This window comes from Nasonia vitripennis, chromosome 3 (genome assembly GCF_009193385.2).
Source record: "Nasonia vitripennis strain AsymCx chromosome 3, Nvit_psr_1.1, whole genome shotgun sequence".
Taxonomy (NCBI): domain Eukaryota; kingdom Metazoa; phylum Arthropoda; class Insecta; order Hymenoptera; family Pteromalidae; genus Nasonia; species Nasonia vitripennis.
Window position 1 is genome coordinate 6,070,693 of NC_045759.1, and position 16,435 is coordinate 6,087,127.

The window sequence follows — 16,435 nt, forward strand, 5'->3', positions numbered from 1 at the left end:
AGTTTTTCTCTTTCTTCGTGAAGCCAAGAGTGAAACAAATAAAAAACATTTTCATGTAAGAAAAGAATTATATTTTCTTATAAAATCATTAAAAAAATATACATATTATATACTATAAATTTTAAAAATGTGACGAAGTAATTTTCGAACATATATTGTCTTATAATCATAAAAGTAAAAAAAAAAATACTGAAATGTAGAACACATTTTGATTTGATAATAACAAATATCGACATAACTCAAAAGAGTATTAACATCAAGCATCTATAATGAAAAAAGTGTCCTATAGCAAATAAATATCTTTGACTAGCTTTTCTTGAGTTTTGAGCCGATCCGAACTCGTGCAAACGGTCTAAAAAGACCAAAAATTATCCAGACGAATGACTATGTACTCCACCCAGAATATCGACGTGTCCATAGGGCTCATCGGTCGGTCTCTGAACCTCCGAATCAGATCCTTAGCGGCTTTTCTGAAATACGCGTCAAGGGGTTCAAACTTGCTGTCTCTGATTCAAATTATGAAAAAACTCACTTGTACTGAGGATTATAGAGGACCTCTTTCAAAGCATGAGTAAAGCTCCTCTCGGTCACCTCCTGTAGATCGAGTTTAACGGCTATTCCCCTCTTGACGGAGGCCCTTACGTTGAAGTGCTGGTCACCGAGGAGCGGAATGCCCAGCAATGGTAAGCCGTAGTATATCGCCTCCTGAGTTCTTTAGAAAAAAGAAACATTAGTCTATACTTTTATCAACTAATAATTATAATGTATGTTCGAGAAACTCACTCAGAACTTGAATTTGCTGAAACCGGTAATATATTCCGGTAGTCCTAGACCGAAGATCCTCTCGACGACTTTGTCGTGTTCACGAGTCGATAGAACGAAGGTCCAATACGCCCTGTTATAGAGCACAAAGTTGTCAAGTCTCTCCAGAAAATTCATTCGCGCCTCGTATTGGCTGGCACAGCTTGGATCGATTGCTAGGTTTATCGGTGTTCCGAATGAATCGTACTGCCAGTCCAACAGGTAGGGCGTTGTCACTACACCGATTACAGGAACATTTAATCGTCGACCGAATGGTATGTAGCACTGCGCGGCGCTTAACTGTTTTGACATGAAAATTTTTGTGACACTTTCGAGGATAATATCTCAAGTCACGCGGTAGCACCTCGGTGGTAAGTATATAATCGGCTTTAATAATCCTCACCTCGATTATAACAAGATCATAAGGTGCATCTATCGGTGGATCGTGTAGCAGGTTTTGGAAAATCGGCAGCCCCAATAGCCGGCAGATCGGTATGCCCATCGCCTTGAGCCATTCTTTGATAGAGTCCGATCCCCAAACCAGCGGAATCTCTTTGAAGCTCATGTTATTCGAGATAGCTGGCAAGGTTCCGGCCAAGCTATAGTCGTGGTAATTCAGTATTTTTTGGTTCAACGGAAAGTAGCTGTAGACGTCGACTCGGTGACCTTTGACTGCCAATTCTCGCATGAGCTTCCTGCACATAACGTAATGACTGTGCATTTGGAAAGGGAATAGGCCCAGGATCCGCAGAGATATTATGGAGGTGGTTGGGAATGTCATTTTGAAGCTAAAAGTTAAATTTTAAATTGTATTTTGAATAAAATTAAAGCCTCGTTAGTATAATAGTTATTGATTAAATTGAATTCATACACTTTTTTAAATGCATAATCTGTGAATTAAAGTAAACAAAATAAAATGCTGCACCCAGCCAACTTTACCTGTCAGTCTTGAACGTCTGTTTATCTGCGCACTGAAACCGATTTCGATCTTGAGGAACCGTGGGGAGGCCACCGATCTCACTCGACGACTGAGCTACACTGCACTACAACGACAACGGACAAGTCGAGTTATTCTGGAAATCTGCTTATTGTAGCACTCTTTTCTCAACAGATAATTTGAATCCGTGCATAGCCAAGTCATGAAGCACACATTTATAAATTTATTTCTTGATAAGTTAATCTAGTAAAGTTGATAATGAAGTTAAATTGTTCGATCCCTATTAAGCCACTTGCCAGAAAATATTAGAAAATTCTCATGTTTGATCATTGAAAACCACGACCCAAGGCATTATTTTGAATTTTTTGAATAGCTTCTGAACTATAAATCGAAACCTATTGAAATGTATTCTTTTGTGAAATACTAAGAGCTGATGAATAAAAATTCCTTAATTAAGCTATCATTTCAATTGGCTCGTTTGAGATTTTGGCCCTGATTACCGATGTCAAGCAAAATATGAAATTCTTATCTCATGTACATACTTGAAGCCATGATGAGTGTTCCAACGGGTATAAATTTTAAGCTTAGTTTTGTTAGACAAGACATTTGGCGCTATTATCGTGCTAATATGAACAATATCTATGAAATGACCTGATTCCGCGCAGAAACTCTTATCAGACGCGAATTTTTCTGGGCCCGATTTGGGCAAAACTTTCTGGACAGAAATTACTGCGTATTGACTGCACGGTCGGAAATAATGGCGTGATTTCTACTCATTGTGAATGCAAGTATATGTATATCTCTAATTTTATACCACAGAAGTATCGAGTGGAGTAAACTTTTCATCACATGTTGCACCATAATTCACTTTTCGTGAATTATTTGCTCTAATCGTAGTTTTATCTACTGCAGTCGTACACTTCTCATCACTTCTAAATCACATCGTGATGTAGTGAAGTTTGTAGATTTCCGGCTTTATTTTCTAAGATCGCAACTATTTGATAACGGTTTACAGACTATAATTCAAGGTAAAAATCATATCATTCACGCGTATGATAAGAGAATTGTTCTCGTAGTTTTTGCGCATTTACTTTAGAGGCTGTCGATATTCAGTGCCGACTACGACGCTGAATTAGCTGTTAATTATAATGTTTGTAAACAAATATGAAACAGCGAAAAGTAAAATAAAGGAATGGATTAGGATGAATGAATGATATGCTAAAATACTAGGGATGAAAATTTTAGGTTCTATTTAAAAATTAAATTGTAAGAGGATCTCTTGTAAGGGGAAATGTGTTATAATAAAGGAATTGTAATTAGTATTAAGTTTTAGTAGATAAGAGTGGCCAGTCCTGCCAACAGGTACCTGCGAGTACCTCTGCGGGATTTACTGGTGCATTGCGGAGTGTAAGTCACTATTGTAATTCACTAGTGTAAATTTTCTGGTTAAATAAAAAATGTACATCTGACATACCTATGGAATTTTGTCGGAATAATGCGAGTGACATATTCAAAGCTGCAAGTATCTATGACCCTACATTATACGCTACGTAATAATAATAGAAAGAAGTAAATAGGATAGAAATTCATGGTAATTAGCTCTAGAATCAACCATAAAACAAAAAAACAGGTCTATTTTCATGAATTTGATCGATTTACCAGTGTATATTACTGCGTCGCTGCGTGTCGGTTATGTCGGCGACATAGTTAGAGAATGATAACCCTGGATCAGGAGTTCGAACTGAACTTGTTTTAATGCTTCGCGGTCGGCCTTATATAGCCCCGTGGTGTGGATGTTAGTGTCGGTATCCGTGTCTGGTGGGTGAATGTGTTCGCGGCGCTTGGTGCGAGTTGCGCTCGTCACCTGGTCCTATGGCTATGGTTGTGCCGCTGGCTAGTGACTTCACGCTTGTTTATACACCGTGTTATGTATAATACGGTGTATAATTTGGCACAAAGCTGATTCCGATCGAAGTCTTGTGATCTGTATGCACTCTAATCGCCTTCGAGATAAAAATTCGAAGAGGCTCATTATTGCAAATTATGTAAGTAACCTTTTGACAATACAAGTAAACATTAAACGATATTGTTCTGTCTAGCATGAATGCGTTGTGAATCCACGGTAAAAGAATGAGCTACCCGTCGTGGTACGGATACCTGCATGACACGAGTCCCAATTAGATTTTAAAGTTTGTAAAAAACGTTAACAAGATTTTTTATGAAAAGAGAAATTTGTATATTTTCTGTCAATTTTATGAAATATAAATTGCAATGTAACGGAAAGAAGATTAAAAGAGTTTTCCAGTATGTATGAGGTTTAGTTATCATTTTAAGATAAGATTAGAGTAGTACAAAGTAGTTACAAACTTTTTCAGTACACGCTTATTACGTCGTATATTTCTACAATACTGATCTTGATTGCGCCACCTTGCTTATTTTTTGTACTTTATAATGTAAAGGGCAGACTGCCCGTTCAGTAAACATAAATTAATAAATAACTAAATACTGATAATATATTACAATTCGTTATATCTTTTGAAATAGTTTTTAAAAATTTCGATTTAGTAAAAATTGACCCAGTATATCGAAACTCTTCAGAAGATATATAAAATACAAGATATATTTCCTGCAAACAATTATATCTCTAATCAGATTTTTTCAGCTTCGAGCCGATTTTAACTCGTGCAAACGGTCTAAAAAGACCAAAAATTATCCTGACGAATTTCGTGGCAATGTAGATTACTAGCAGCGCCGAGAAAAGCATGAATCCGTAGACGTCCAGTAGCGCGGCCTGCCACCAAGGCATATCGACCAGAGGAGACCTGAGCACGTCCTTTCCATGACGAGCTATGTACTCCACCCAGAATATCGACGTGTCCATGGGACTCATTGGCCGGTCCCTGAACTTTCGACTCAGATTCTCAGCAGTTTTTCTGAAATTCATACGCATCAAAGGGTTTATATTTGCTAGCTTTAAATCGAATTTGAATTGATTTTACGAAAAAACTCACTTGTACTGAGGATTATAGAGCACCTCTTTCAGAGCGTGGGTGAAGCTCTCCTCCGTTATTTCATATCGATCGATTTTAATGGCTATTCCCCTCTTGACGTAGGCCCTTACGTTGTAGTGCTGGTCACCAAAGAGAGGAATCCCCAGCAAGGGTACACCGTAGTATATCGCCTCCTGAGTTCCCATAAGCCCGCCGTGGGTAACGAACGCCCTCACGTTCTTGTGTTCTTTAGAAAGAAGAAACATTAATCTATACTTTTATCAACTAATAATTATAATGTATGTTCGAGAAACTCACTCAAAACTTGAATTTGCTGAAACCAGGACTGCGTCATCACGTTAGGCGGTAAACCAGGCGGCAACTCCTCGGGTTTGGCTATTTTCAGAAGTACTCGTGTGGGTGCGATATTTTTGAATGACCGGTAAAACGCTTCGAGTATGTGCCTCGGAAAGGTTTCGATTCTGGTGAAGGAGCCGAAGGAGAAGTACACGCAGCCATCCTTGCTTTCGTCCAGCCATTTCTTCACCTCCTGTAATCGCAATCGCTTTATTTTTATTCGATTTCATACAACAGATTGCGCTATAAACTGCAAATATAGCAGACCTTTGGTAGAGTCTCGTTATGGTCGACAATGTGCAAACCGCCGACAGGTATAACTTTTGGGGCAAACGCGCGGATGCCACTGAGTGTCGAGTCATGGTTCACCAGTACCAAAGCTACGTCTTTCTGTAAATCAACCGAGTTTGGCAGTCCTGGACCAAAGATCCTCTCGACGATTTCGTCCTGTTCACGAGTGTGTTGAGCGAAGGCCCAATTCATTCTGTGATAGAGCACGAAGTTGTCCAGTCTTTCCAGAAAACTCAACGGCGCCACGTAAGAGCTAAACACGCTCGGATCGGTAGCTAAGTTGATCGGTGTTCCAAACGAATCGAACTGCCAGTCTAACAGTGGTGGTGTCACTATCCCGATCACGGGCACGTTCAGTCGTCGACCGAATGCTATGTAGCAGTTCGATATAGCGAGCTATATTTTAACAGAAAGAGTTTTGAATTAGTACCGATTTTCCAAATGCACAATAATCAATCGCACTTTTGACATTTTTGTAACACACGTTCCTAACCTCCGTGACAATGAGGTCGTAAGGCGGATCCATCGGAGGATCGTGTAGCAGCTTCTGGAACATCGGCAGATCGAGTAATCGGCAGATCGGTATACCAGCCGACTCGAGCCAATGCCTGATCATATCGGGTCCCGAAGCGATCGAGGCCACCTCGAAGGTGACGTTATTGGAAACCGCCGGTAAGGTCCCAACCAAGCTGTAGTCGTGGTAGTTCGGTAATTTTTGCTTCAACGGAAAGTGGCTGTAGATGTCGACTCGGTGACCTTTCGCCGCCAATCCTCGCATGAGCTCTTCACACATAACGTAATGACTTCGCATTTGGAAAGGGAACAAACCCAGGATCCGCAAGGAAGTGATCGGTTGAGTGTAGAAAAGTATAGATATTAGGATAGTTAGGTATAGATTATTGGCTAGGAATTTCATTTTGAGGCTGCAAGTTAAATTTTGAATTGTACTCGAATAAAAGTAAAGTCTTATTAGTATTATAATTATTAAATAAATTAAATTTATACACTTTTTTAAATGCATAAAGTGTGAATTAAAAGAAACAAAATAACTTGCTGTCCCAGGCAACTTTACCTGTCAGTCTTGAACGTCAGTTTATCTGGGCACTGAAACCGATTTCGAAATTGAGGAGTCGTGAGGAGGCCACCGGTGTCTATCGACGACTGAGCTACACTACACGGCAACGATGCCGGACAAGTCGAGTTATTCTGGAAATCTGCTTATTATAGCTCTTTTTTTCTCAATGGATAATTCGAATCCGTGTATGTATAGCTATTTCACGCTGATAATTACCGCCAAGTCATCTAGCACGCATTTATTACTTTACAAATTCTTGATTGGTTTATCTAGTGATGTTGATAATAAAGTTACATTGTCCGATCCCTCTTGCGCCAATAGATAAGATAGTTCTACATGACTAGTACAATGTAAACATTTTTATCGGTTTTCATAAATTACATATAAATGTAAAAGAAGACTCATTATTACTACTACAAGTGTAAGTATGTCTCTGATAGTGTACTACAGAAGCATCGAGCGCAGTAAATTTTTTATCACATGTTGCACCATTATTCACTTTTCGCGAATCATTTACTCTAATCATAGTATTATCTACCGCAGTCGTACACTGCAATTCACAGAAAACCTAGAATTACTCCTAAATCATAGCGTGATGTAGAGAAGTTTGTGAATTTCCGGCTTCATTTTCTAAAATCGCAACTACGTAATAACGGCTTGCGGACTAATTCGAGATTAAAATAATATCATCCACGCGTAAGAATCGTGTTCGTAGTTTTGCGCATTTACTTCAGTGACTTCGATTGCAGAAGAGAGAGAGAGAGAGAGAGAGAGAGAGAGAGAGAGAGAGAGAGAGAGAGAGAGAGAGAGAGAGAGATTAACATGTGCTGAATTAGCGCTTAATTAGTGATTTTGCCGAACAGAAACAAATAGCATATAAGCGATTATCTATAAAACTACTATGATATGGTCGTACGCACAGTTTCACAGTTTTTATTATTTTTCAAATCATTTTATTGGACAAAAAATTACAATTATTATTCGACTCTTTACAAAATTATTTTAATCTTGATGAGAACAATATAAATTCTTATAAAAAATTAGTTCCAATGAACTATCCCGGCTGTAATGCGTGTGTAGGTGAAGTAAACAAGGCAACAGTTTTCGTATTTGTAATAGTATTGTAGTTGTTATTTATTTACAAAATCTATCTAGTATTAATAATTTCATACAAATTATAGCTACTTCGTTTTCCTAAGTTTAGAGTATGACCGAACTTGCGCATTCGGTTTGAAAAATCCGATCGCTATCCTAACGAGTCTCCATAAAACGTAAAGAAACAGCAAATTTAAGGCTAGTATGAAACCGTAAACGTCCAGCAGCGAGGCCTGCCACCAAGGCATGTCAACCACAGGGGACCTGAGCGCATCTTTGCCATGACGGGCTATATACTCCACCCAGAAGATCGAGGTATCCATTGGACTCATTGGTCGATCCCTGGATCTCTGACTCAGATTCTCCGCAGCTTTTCTAAAATACGTAACAAAAAGAAGGTGTTTATATACCTGATACTTTTACCGTCGGTTGCATTTAGGCGGGAAATTTGAATTTTTCTCTACTATACGAATAAACTCACTTGTACTGAGGATTATGAAGGATCTCTTTCAAAGCGTGGGTGAAGCTCTTCTCGTTAATCTCCTGTAACTCGACCTTGATTGCGATTCCTTTATTGACGTATGCTTTGACGTTAAAATGCTGGTCACCCAAGAACGGAACGCCCACCAAAGGAACGCCGTAGTATATCGCCTCCTGAGTTCCCATCAGTCCCCCGTGCGTAACGAACGCTTTCGTATTTTCATGCTCTGTAAAATTAAGAAATATCGATGAACCCTTTGAAATATATACTTTGAGGTATTTGCAACTTACTCAGAACCTGCATTTGTTGGAACCAGGACTGCGTCATCACGTTCGACGGCAAACCAGGCGGCAACTCCTGCGGCTTGGCTATTTTCAGAAGTACACGAGTTGGTGCTATGTTTTCAAACGATTTGTAAATGGCTTCGATAACGTGCCTCGGAAAGGTTTCCATTCGGATGAAAGATCCGAAGGAGAAGTAAACGCAGCCATCCTTGCTGTCGTCCAGCCACTTCTGTACTTCCTGTAATTACAACCATTGTTCTTCTTATTCAGTTCATTGTACTATAGCAGCGGAGAAAATTGCTATTTTTCAGACCTTTGGAAGTGTCTCGTTATGGTCAACGACGTGCAAACCACCGACAGGTATAACCTTAGGTGCAAACGCTCTTATGCCACTGAGCATCAAGTCATGATTCACCAGTACCAAAGCTACCTCTTTCAACAAGTCTACAGAGTTTGGTAGTCCTGGGCCGAAGACCCTCTCGACGACTTTGTCCTGTTCGCGAGTGTGTTGAGCAAAGGCCCAATGGATCCTGTGATAAAGTACGAAATTGTCCAGCCTCTCTAGAAAACTCATCGGTGCCACGTGCGAGCTATAAATGCTCGGATCGGTAGCTAGATTAATCGGTGTTCCAAACGGATCGAACTGCCAGTCCAACAGGGGCGGTGTCACTACGCCGATCACAGGGACGTTCAGGCGGCGACCAAACGGTATGTAGCAGTTGGATAAGCAAAGCTGTTTTTTTAGATGACAAATTAATATCTTGAACCATATAGAATATAAATTATAATGAAGTATAGATTTCTTAATCCGCACCTCGGTGATCACAAGATCGTAAGGTGGATCCATGGGAGGATCGTGTAACAGCTTCTGGAATATCGGATGCTCCAGTAGCTTACAAATAGATAAACCTGACGACTCCAGCCAGTGTTTGAGCGAGACCGGCGCCGAATCGATCGCGGCCACCTCGAAGGTGACGTTATTGGAGACCGCTGGTAAGGTTCCAACCAAGCTGTAGTCGTGGTAGTTCGGTAATTTTTTCTTCAATGGAAAGTGGCTGTAGACGTCGACTCGATGACCTTTGGCTGCTAATCCTCGCATGACCTCCTCGCACATAACATAATGACTTCGCATTTGATAGGGAAATAGGCCCAGGATCCGAAGAGAAGCGATCGGTTGAGTGAAGGAGAGAAACGATATTAGGATGGTTAGCAGACATAGTTTGGTTGGGAATGTCATTCTGAGGCTGGAAGTTTAATTTTGAATTTAGTTTTTATTATCAAACAACACAGAATAATTGTATTATATTGAGTATTGATACAAAATCATGTATTGTCAATTACGGCGAACATGCATCAATACTGACCGTAGGCTGTTTAAACGCACTTACGAGTTATTCACTTATTGACGGTGTCGACATTGAACGAATAGATGAGATTACGAGTGACAAGGTTATTTATTTCTGGTTATCAAGATCTAGAAATCATATCAGCATACAATGTTAAGATGGAAATTTATTTAACTGTTTCTGTTGTAAAACATTGATCATAGATGCAAAGCAAAACCTCTACGTGGCATTGACAATATATATTGAATATTAGGCTAAAACGCCGACGTTAATATTAAATAATTTGATAGAAGTATCCTAATTACAATCAACTGTAGACTCTGCAAAATTTATACGAAATTCATGTAAACTTTTCACCTGTGATCCACGGATACTCGTTTATTTGCACTTGACCCGGTTTCAGACTTCAGCAACCGATCCCATCACTTTCAATGATTAAACTGCACTGAACGATAACGATTACGGACGATACAAGTGTATACACTGTCTTCAGTAGATAATTGACATCCGCATATAAATAATAATACTGATAATTTTTGTTAAATCAATGAGTCGGGAAGAGTGGGGTACACTTGCACATTTTGCCTAGTGAAAATAGGGAAACGTGGGCAAATGAAATGTGATGAATGCAATAAAATGCAATCTATAATGTAATCTTGTTTTCTAAGAAAAGTGATGACCGGATATTTTGGTTTAATTTTTTAAATAAATTTCATTATACTTTTGAAAAAATTAAAGTATAAGAATAGTTAAAAAATAATTCATCTGAGTGTTTCTTCTACACTATGCCGTTTTCTCAAGTTTACGCCTGACCGAATTCGCGGATTCGGTCTTAAAAATTCGATCGCTATCCTAACGATTGTCCAGGCAATGTAGAGGACTAGCAGTACCCTCAGCGCGTCCTTTTCACGACGGGCTATGTACCTGATCCAGAATATCGCTGTTTCCATAAGGCTCATTGGGCCCCTTGCAGACTGAAGTAACGGAGATTTAGTAGACGTCGACCTGATGACCTTTCGCGACTAAGCCCAGCGACAGCTCTTTGCACGTCATATAATAGTGGCTACGGACTGGTAAGGGGAAAAGGCTCAGGATTCGTAGGGATGTAGCTGTTCATGATTGTTAGTCTGCGATCAGAGTTACGAATGAATGACTTTGTGGAACATCTGTCCTTTTATCGTTCAAGTTATCTTATGATGATTTTTCTGAGATAATTATCTAGCACTCGTTGTAGATTACTATCGCAACGTTGAAGCTTGATTGTAATTAAATTAATTAGTTATCCGTATATTTTTATATGAATTGTTTCATATGATTTAGAAGGCGTTTGATTAAGTTTAAAGCAATGATCCTCAATCGCAGTTAGGACAGTTTCTCTTTCGCCTGTATGAATGCTTAATTTTCACCTGCACGTTTCAACACAAAAGAGCCGATTCATACAGTAGTAGATAAGTTTCTTTTTTTTTTTAAAGCCCGCTGCTCATGATTCAGCAATATCATTTAAAGGTACAAAAATAGTAGTGTGTTATGTTAGATTACTCGATCTTGTAAAATAAGTATTTAGGAAACTGATATGTCTAATACAAGTTCCAAATGACAATCCAAATCTTATCGTTTCGAATTATAATGAAATAGCGTGTACTAGTATAATATTATCGATTCACGTGCAAGACACACAAACGCTGGGCGAGATGAGAGAGTCGACTATTATAATCATCAATATTATCTATTTTGAAAGTGACTCTTTATTGGCGCAATGAAAACTAGAAAACAAAATTGAACTGAAATTTCGTGCTTAAATTGTTCTCAATAGAAGCAATGTGATATGGTATTTGATAATTCAGTGTTTGATGGAATGACCTCGATTAAGGTTAATGATTATTTGTACTGTTTCGTTTATTGCTAAGTAACAAATGATTTGCTTTTTGCACGCCAAATAGGTTGACAATAATCATTAATGATAAATATATTATCGTTATCGCCAGTTACATCTTTTTCTCTCAAAATAATACGCAGGATATCTTTTTAAATTTTAACAATATCATACTGACTCGAAAGTTATCTCTCTACGTTAACTTAAGCCTTTACATATGATAAATAAATTTTGACAACCTTTCTCTGTCCACACTATAAAATCTTTCGTTTCGGAATCTTGGCGAAAGAAACTTACATCCAAGTGAAAAATTTCATAACAATTACATACACTATATTCTCTCAAATCACGCGAGTCGAACGGCTAAAAACTGTACTGCCTTCTGACCCCAAGCTGTCTTTGGCCCAGGCTTGTGTCGACCATTTCTCTTGATGCCGAGCCACCAGCCGGGCTCAGCGTACTTGTGGGAGCGAAAAGCGTCGTAGGTACCGATGCTCCACTGCTCCCACTCGGTATTGTCCTTGTTCGCTCGTTTCTGCAAATTACATTTAACGGGTGTTTAGATTTTGTATACTTTTTTGGCACGGACCAAAAGGATACATAGGCGTGGGATTCACGGGTTACCGACAGAGAGCTTTTACCTTACCGACAGGATATTGAAAGGTTATAATATTGGCTTACCTCGCCGTACAAGTGTCCCGTGGCATTGAAGGCTAAGTAATGCCCAGTTTCGGCGCTCTGCAATCGGACTATTCCGGAAGATACCGGACAGACGATCAGACGCACTGAAAACATTATTTTAATAATTTTACAAGCTTATAATACATAATAATTTTAGACAATAATTGAGATGTACTTACCGTGGGCGTCGTTAGTGCTATCAGCGGGAAAACCTCTCGCTCGACCCGATGGTGTGATCCCGATGAAGTAGCCCGTCCTACAGAAGAGCTTCAATTTCAGCGATTGACAGTACATCGGATTATTCGATGCCTGATCCCATGTCAAGTGCGGTTTTTGCGTCTTCTCCGGCTCCTCTGATTCAAAGTGTGGCTTACTAAAATATGCAAAAAAAAAAATATCACTATAACATTAATTATCATCAACGATTCGAATAATTTATCATCAATCATCAAAAGAATCATCTACTTCAGACTTAATCTGAGAAAGGTCATTTAAAAAAATACCAGTCACTGTCCATCACCATACGGTAAATCCTATTCCATCGCGTCTGTTCGCCAAGTTAACGCTCGGTTTTCCCGACGCCGACGAGATCGATGACGTACCGTTTGGATCGTGTCTCCGAAAATAGCTTTTCTCGTTAAAACATCGAACCGCCTCTCCTCGTTACATACACCTATATAAGTACGGCCATTAGCTTAGAGAACAAGACTAAAGTAGTCGAGGAAGCTTTGGCACACACACACACACACACACACACACACACACACGAGAAACGCTAAAGTACGAGTGTGTAATTAGGAAATAAAAATTGAGCACGTCGAGTTGTCGTCAATTAACTCCGTTATCATTATATTCCTAGCGTGACTCTTCCAATTCGAGATTTCGCGCACGCGACCGTAGTCGTATACAGTTTACGGAAGTGCGAGGCTTATTTATCGTTGAACTCGATTATACCCATGCGATAATGCAATTACTGCGATTCTTAAATAAAATACAAACGATTCTCTCAAACGATGACTCGATCCCCAACTGTATCTATTCCCGGTAAAAGCAGGCAACACCTCTAACAGACTCCCATCGTAAAAGCACACACAATATACACACACGGTCTAATCCCATTATATTCCCGACCGACGTCTCGTAAAAGCGCGCCGCTGAGGTAGCAGTGTGTAGATATAGATATACTATAATTAGCGGCTGCTGCATGCCTTCGACGTTTTATCCAAGGCTGTAAATCGTCGCGAAGTGGTGATTCTTCATGTGGACTCTGGCTTTTTTTTTTAATTGGGAGGCTGTCTTTTTTCGCTGCTAATGCGTTGATTTGGTTTATAAATACCGCTGCGGGGGAAGTCCGATGTTGTTGTGTGGAGCTGTGTGTAAAAGTAGAGGTCGAGTGGGAAGCATGTAACATACGCGCGTGTGTATGTGGGTAATTAAAGAGGAATCTTTAGAGGATGCGATTTGAATTTCGACCTTGGCATTTTGATGTAGAGAGAGAGAGAGAGAGAGAGAGAGAGAGAGAGAGAGAGAGAGAGAGAGAGAGAAGTGAAGAGGTGTTACATACGTAACGCGTATGATACTATATTCAGAAGCTCTTGAATCATCGATTCGTTTCTTTGCTTCTTTCAAGTTATTTCTTCTATAAATAAACAACTTTATTATAAAAAATTGCTAATCAAATTCCCGGAAACATCGCACCTCCGCCAATCATCCTATCTAACGACGTTACACCATCATCATCAATCCCCTCGGATACAGCGCAGCGGTCAATCGAAAGCGGCACCCATTGACCCGCTGACATTGCTCTAACCGCGACTCTTGAGAAATTAATCGAGTTTTACGTTACACACGATATATCCTATATATATATAATAGATATACATAGATATACCGATACAGGTATAATACTCGAAGATAAAAATGACGAGAGCCGCTGCGCTGCGATGTGTATATAGAGTTACGTGCGCGCCTCGGCATTTTTCCGAGCGGGAGATATAATAAGGCTGACTATAAAGCTACTGTTTTCTTTCGTGCGCGCATGGGACCTTCGATTATACTCTGCTGCCGCTGTGTTGTTTTTAACGGAGATATCGTGTGCGTACGGGCTATTTTTGTGGGGAAGGTTGCTGCTCGTACTCTCCCTTGGAATAGTTTAATTTTTAGAGATAATTTCCTCTTCTGAAACAACAAAAATTACCCATTTTCATCGATGCTAACTGTAGTCGTCGGGTGTCTGCGCGTCTCCCTCTTGCTCCTGACCAGCCCGTTCTGACCATTCACATTATTGTTGTTCCGCTGATTATCGTTGTGATTCCGACTGTCGTAATTGTTGTTGGAATTATTGCAGCTAATTCCGTCGGGCAAATCCAAATCCGAATCGTAGCTGTCGTCGCTGCAACTGTCGTCGATGTCGCTACACTCCTCGTCGCAGTTCGGAGGCTCCAGGTTCTCGTGGATCCAGCGTAGGCTCATCTTTGCGATTAGATCTTATTCTGAGAAAGAATAGAGGATCGTTTTATGGACTGATTAACGCGACGCGGCTCGGTATATGAGATGACGGCGACGATGATGTCAAGAGACATATGCGCGACGACTGTGTTATTGTTGTGATTATGAGGTAATTTGCATGCGCACGCTGGGAAAGAGGAAATGTGGAGCGTGAGAGATTGTGGGTGTGCTGGTTGCGAATTTTTTTAATAGATATGGAAGACGCGTCTGAATAAACTCGACCGTTACTACTTACATCGTTTTATTTTAAATTCGAACGTAAATCTTGCATTTTTCATTGTTTAAAAAAAAAACTCTCTTATCTCGCCTCCGAATGAATATTTACGCCGGCGATAGGGCAGGTTCCCGCTACAGATAACACCGAACAATCGCATAACACTCGTCTCTCCTCGACGCACACCTTTTCATCCGCGCACAAGCTCACAGCTGCACTTCACACTTAAGACGCGCGCTGCTCTTCAAAGTCGAGTATACGCGCAAAAAGACGCGAACAATATGCCGCCCATGACTGGGCTCTCTCTCTCTCTTTCTCTCTCTCTCTCTCTATACTGCTACTGCCGTTCTGTAGCGGTTTCGCGACTCGCTCTGTTAAATATTCGAGCTTTGCGGTTTGACGCGAGAGATATATGTTTGCCTAGTGTTGTCGCGCGTGTGCGGTTTCTTTTTTGCGAGCTTTGATTTTTAGGAAGAAGATAATTAGTGTGTATAGCGAGAGGTCGGTTTACGTTTCGAGTGTATATTAACGCGCGGGACTTTATTTAGATTCGAATGTGTAAACAGAGCGGATTTTACAACTCGGCTATTAATTTCGAGCTGGATCGTTGAATTGATGCGCGGACTCAGCGGATTGTTGCGCAGTGAAGCGACGAAGTGAAGATTGAATGAGCGGCTCGATTCACTTGGGATTTTTTCTTTTTATTAATTTTTAATAAAACTACGTTAATCGATCTTGTAAAAACAAGCAACAACACCGCTAAGCATAAAAGGGAAAGGTATATACATACACACATCTCTCACCTGCGAAATTCCTCACAGCCTCTTGCTCATAATAACCCCTTCGCGCGTATTGTACAGCGTTATTAGCACCGCTTCAGCACACTCGAAACGTTAAAATCGCGAGAGAGACACGATCCGGTGCGCGCGACTCGTGCGCCGCGACTGACTCTAATACACTATACTGCAGCAGCTCGTCTCGGAAAAAGAATAGAACGCGCAGAGCGAGAGGCTTTCTCGCCTACGCGCGCCGCGGTAGCGACGGTGTATCGGCAGCGGCCGACTATGATTATGGGGTGTATTTCAACCGAGAGGCTTTACCGATGCTTTATACTTATATATATATATATATATCGCGTGTCCTAATCTTTTTATTGCAATCGCTAGAACATGCGATGGACTTACGGTTGTTGTTGAGTTTAATTATACGAACTGCTTGTGGCGTTCTTCGACTGTTGTTTTATTGGCGGGATAGTAAATTGTTTTATGGGAGTAACGGGGCTTGCGCATAGTTTGATCGTTTTTGATCGGAGGAATTATTTGTATGAAATGACGCGACGGGAATATGCGTTAACTGCAATGAGCACACGTCCATTTACGCTGATCTGAATGATCCTATTTGTGAAAGTTCTTTCAATTTTGATCTAAATTCTTTTTGTGAAAATGTTTGCGATTCGTATCCGCTATTTAAAAAGAGCAATATGAACATTTATGTATTTTTAG

At 40.1% G+C, this 16,435-nt stretch overlaps 4 protein-coding genes across 7 annotated transcripts; all 4 read right to left on the bottom strand.

The window, feature by feature from the left end:
• Positions 1-165: 165 nt before the first annotated feature.
• On the bottom strand, positions 166-714 carry LOC116416774 (UDP-glucuronosyltransferase 2B37-like; the record flags this gene model as incomplete). Its single annotated transcript, XM_031926344.1, has 2 exons — positions 166-470; positions 533-714. Coding segments are annotated over 2 exons (300 nt in total), but the record flags the coding sequence as incomplete, so codon positions are not given.
• LOC103317449 lies at positions 596-4,106 on the bottom strand. Its single transcript, XM_031926666.2, has 4 exons — positions 1,741-4,106; positions 1,205-1,589; positions 784-1,101; positions 596-712 (listed from the first exon to the last, which is right to left on the bottom strand). The coding sequence occupies exons 2-3, from the start codon at positions 1,580-1,582 to the stop codon at positions 784-786; spliced, it is 696 nt and encodes a 231-aa protein (XP_031782526.1). The 5' UTR covers positions 1,583-1,589; positions 1,741-4,106; the 3' UTR covers positions 596-712.
• LOC100123458 lies at positions 4,106-9,785 on the bottom strand. Its single transcript, XM_032598045.1, has 13 exons — positions 9,700-9,785; positions 9,126-9,555; positions 8,625-9,044; positions 8,318-8,549; positions 8,028-8,253; positions 7,637-7,921; positions 7,030-7,031; positions 6,449-6,593; positions 5,870-6,299; positions 5,353-5,772; positions 5,047-5,278; positions 4,750-4,975; positions 4,106-4,671 (listed from the first exon to the last, which is right to left on the bottom strand). The coding sequence occupies exons 2-13, from the start codon at positions 9,546-9,548 to the stop codon at positions 4,383-4,385; spliced, it is 3,330 nt and encodes a 1,109-aa protein (XP_032453936.1). The 5' UTR covers positions 9,549-9,555; positions 9,700-9,785; the 3' UTR covers positions 4,106-4,382.
• A 20-nt stretch (positions 9,786-9,805) lies between these two features.
• On the bottom strand, positions 9,806-15,912 carry LOC100123442 (probable serine/threonine-protein kinase DDB_G0276461). Of its 4 annotated transcripts, none has more exons than XM_001607037.5 (5): positions 15,737-15,912; positions 14,409-14,703; positions 12,391-12,584; positions 12,212-12,315; positions 9,806-12,065 (listed from the first exon to the last, which is right to left on the bottom strand). In XM_001607037.5, the coding sequence occupies exons 2-5, from the start codon at positions 14,681-14,683 to the stop codon at positions 11,877-11,879; spliced, it is 762 nt and encodes a 253-aa protein (XP_001607087.1). In that variant the 5' UTR covers positions 14,684-14,703; positions 15,737-15,912; the 3' UTR covers positions 9,806-11,876. The 4 variants fall into 4 exon arrangements, with proteins under 4 accessions (XP_001607087.1, XP_016840033.1, XP_008213703.1 ...); XM_016984544.2 differs by having other exon boundaries at positions 15,730-15,896; XM_008215481.3 differs by having other exon boundaries at positions 15,724-15,896.
• Positions 15,913-16,435: the final 523 nt, after the last annotated feature.

What these genes read in the sequence shown, in the direction of transcription:
- LOC103317449 (XM_031926666.2), bottom strand. Translation starts at nt 1,582, where the DNA reads ATGACATTCCCAACCACCTCCATAATATCTCTGCGGATCCTGGGCCTA. An exon ending in ATGATCTTGTTATAATCGAG is followed by an intron (nt 1,102 to 1,204) that starts GTGAGGATTATT and finishes ATGTCAAAACAG; the next exon opens with TTAAGCGCCGCGCAGTGCTA.
- LOC100123458 (XM_032598045.1), bottom strand. Translation starts at nt 9,548, where the DNA reads ATGACATTCCCAACCAAACTATGTCTGCTAACCATCCTAATATCGTTT. An exon ending in CCAACAAATGCAGGTTCTGA is followed by an intron (nt 8,254 to 8,317) that starts GTAAGTTGCAAA and finishes TTAATTTTACAG; the next exon opens with AGCATGAAAATACGAAAGCG. An exon ending in CTCTATAATCCTCAGTACAA is followed by an intron (nt 4,672 to 4,749) that starts GTGAGTTTTTTC and finishes TATGAATTTCAG; the next exon opens with AAAAACTGCTGAGAATCTGA.
- LOC100123442 (XM_001607037.5), bottom strand. Translation starts at nt 14,683, where the DNA reads ATGAGCCTACGCTGGATCCACGAGAACCTGGAGCCTCCGAACTGCGAC. An exon ending in TAGCACTAACGACGCCCACG is followed by an intron (nt 12,316 to 12,390) that starts GTAAGTACATCT and finishes TAATGTTTTCAG; the next exon opens with TGCGTCTGATCGTCTGTCCG. An exon ending in CGGGACACTTGTACGGCGAG is followed by an intron (nt 12,066 to 12,211) that starts GTAAGCCAATAT and finishes TGTAATTTGCAG; the next exon opens with AAACGAGCGAACAAGGACAA.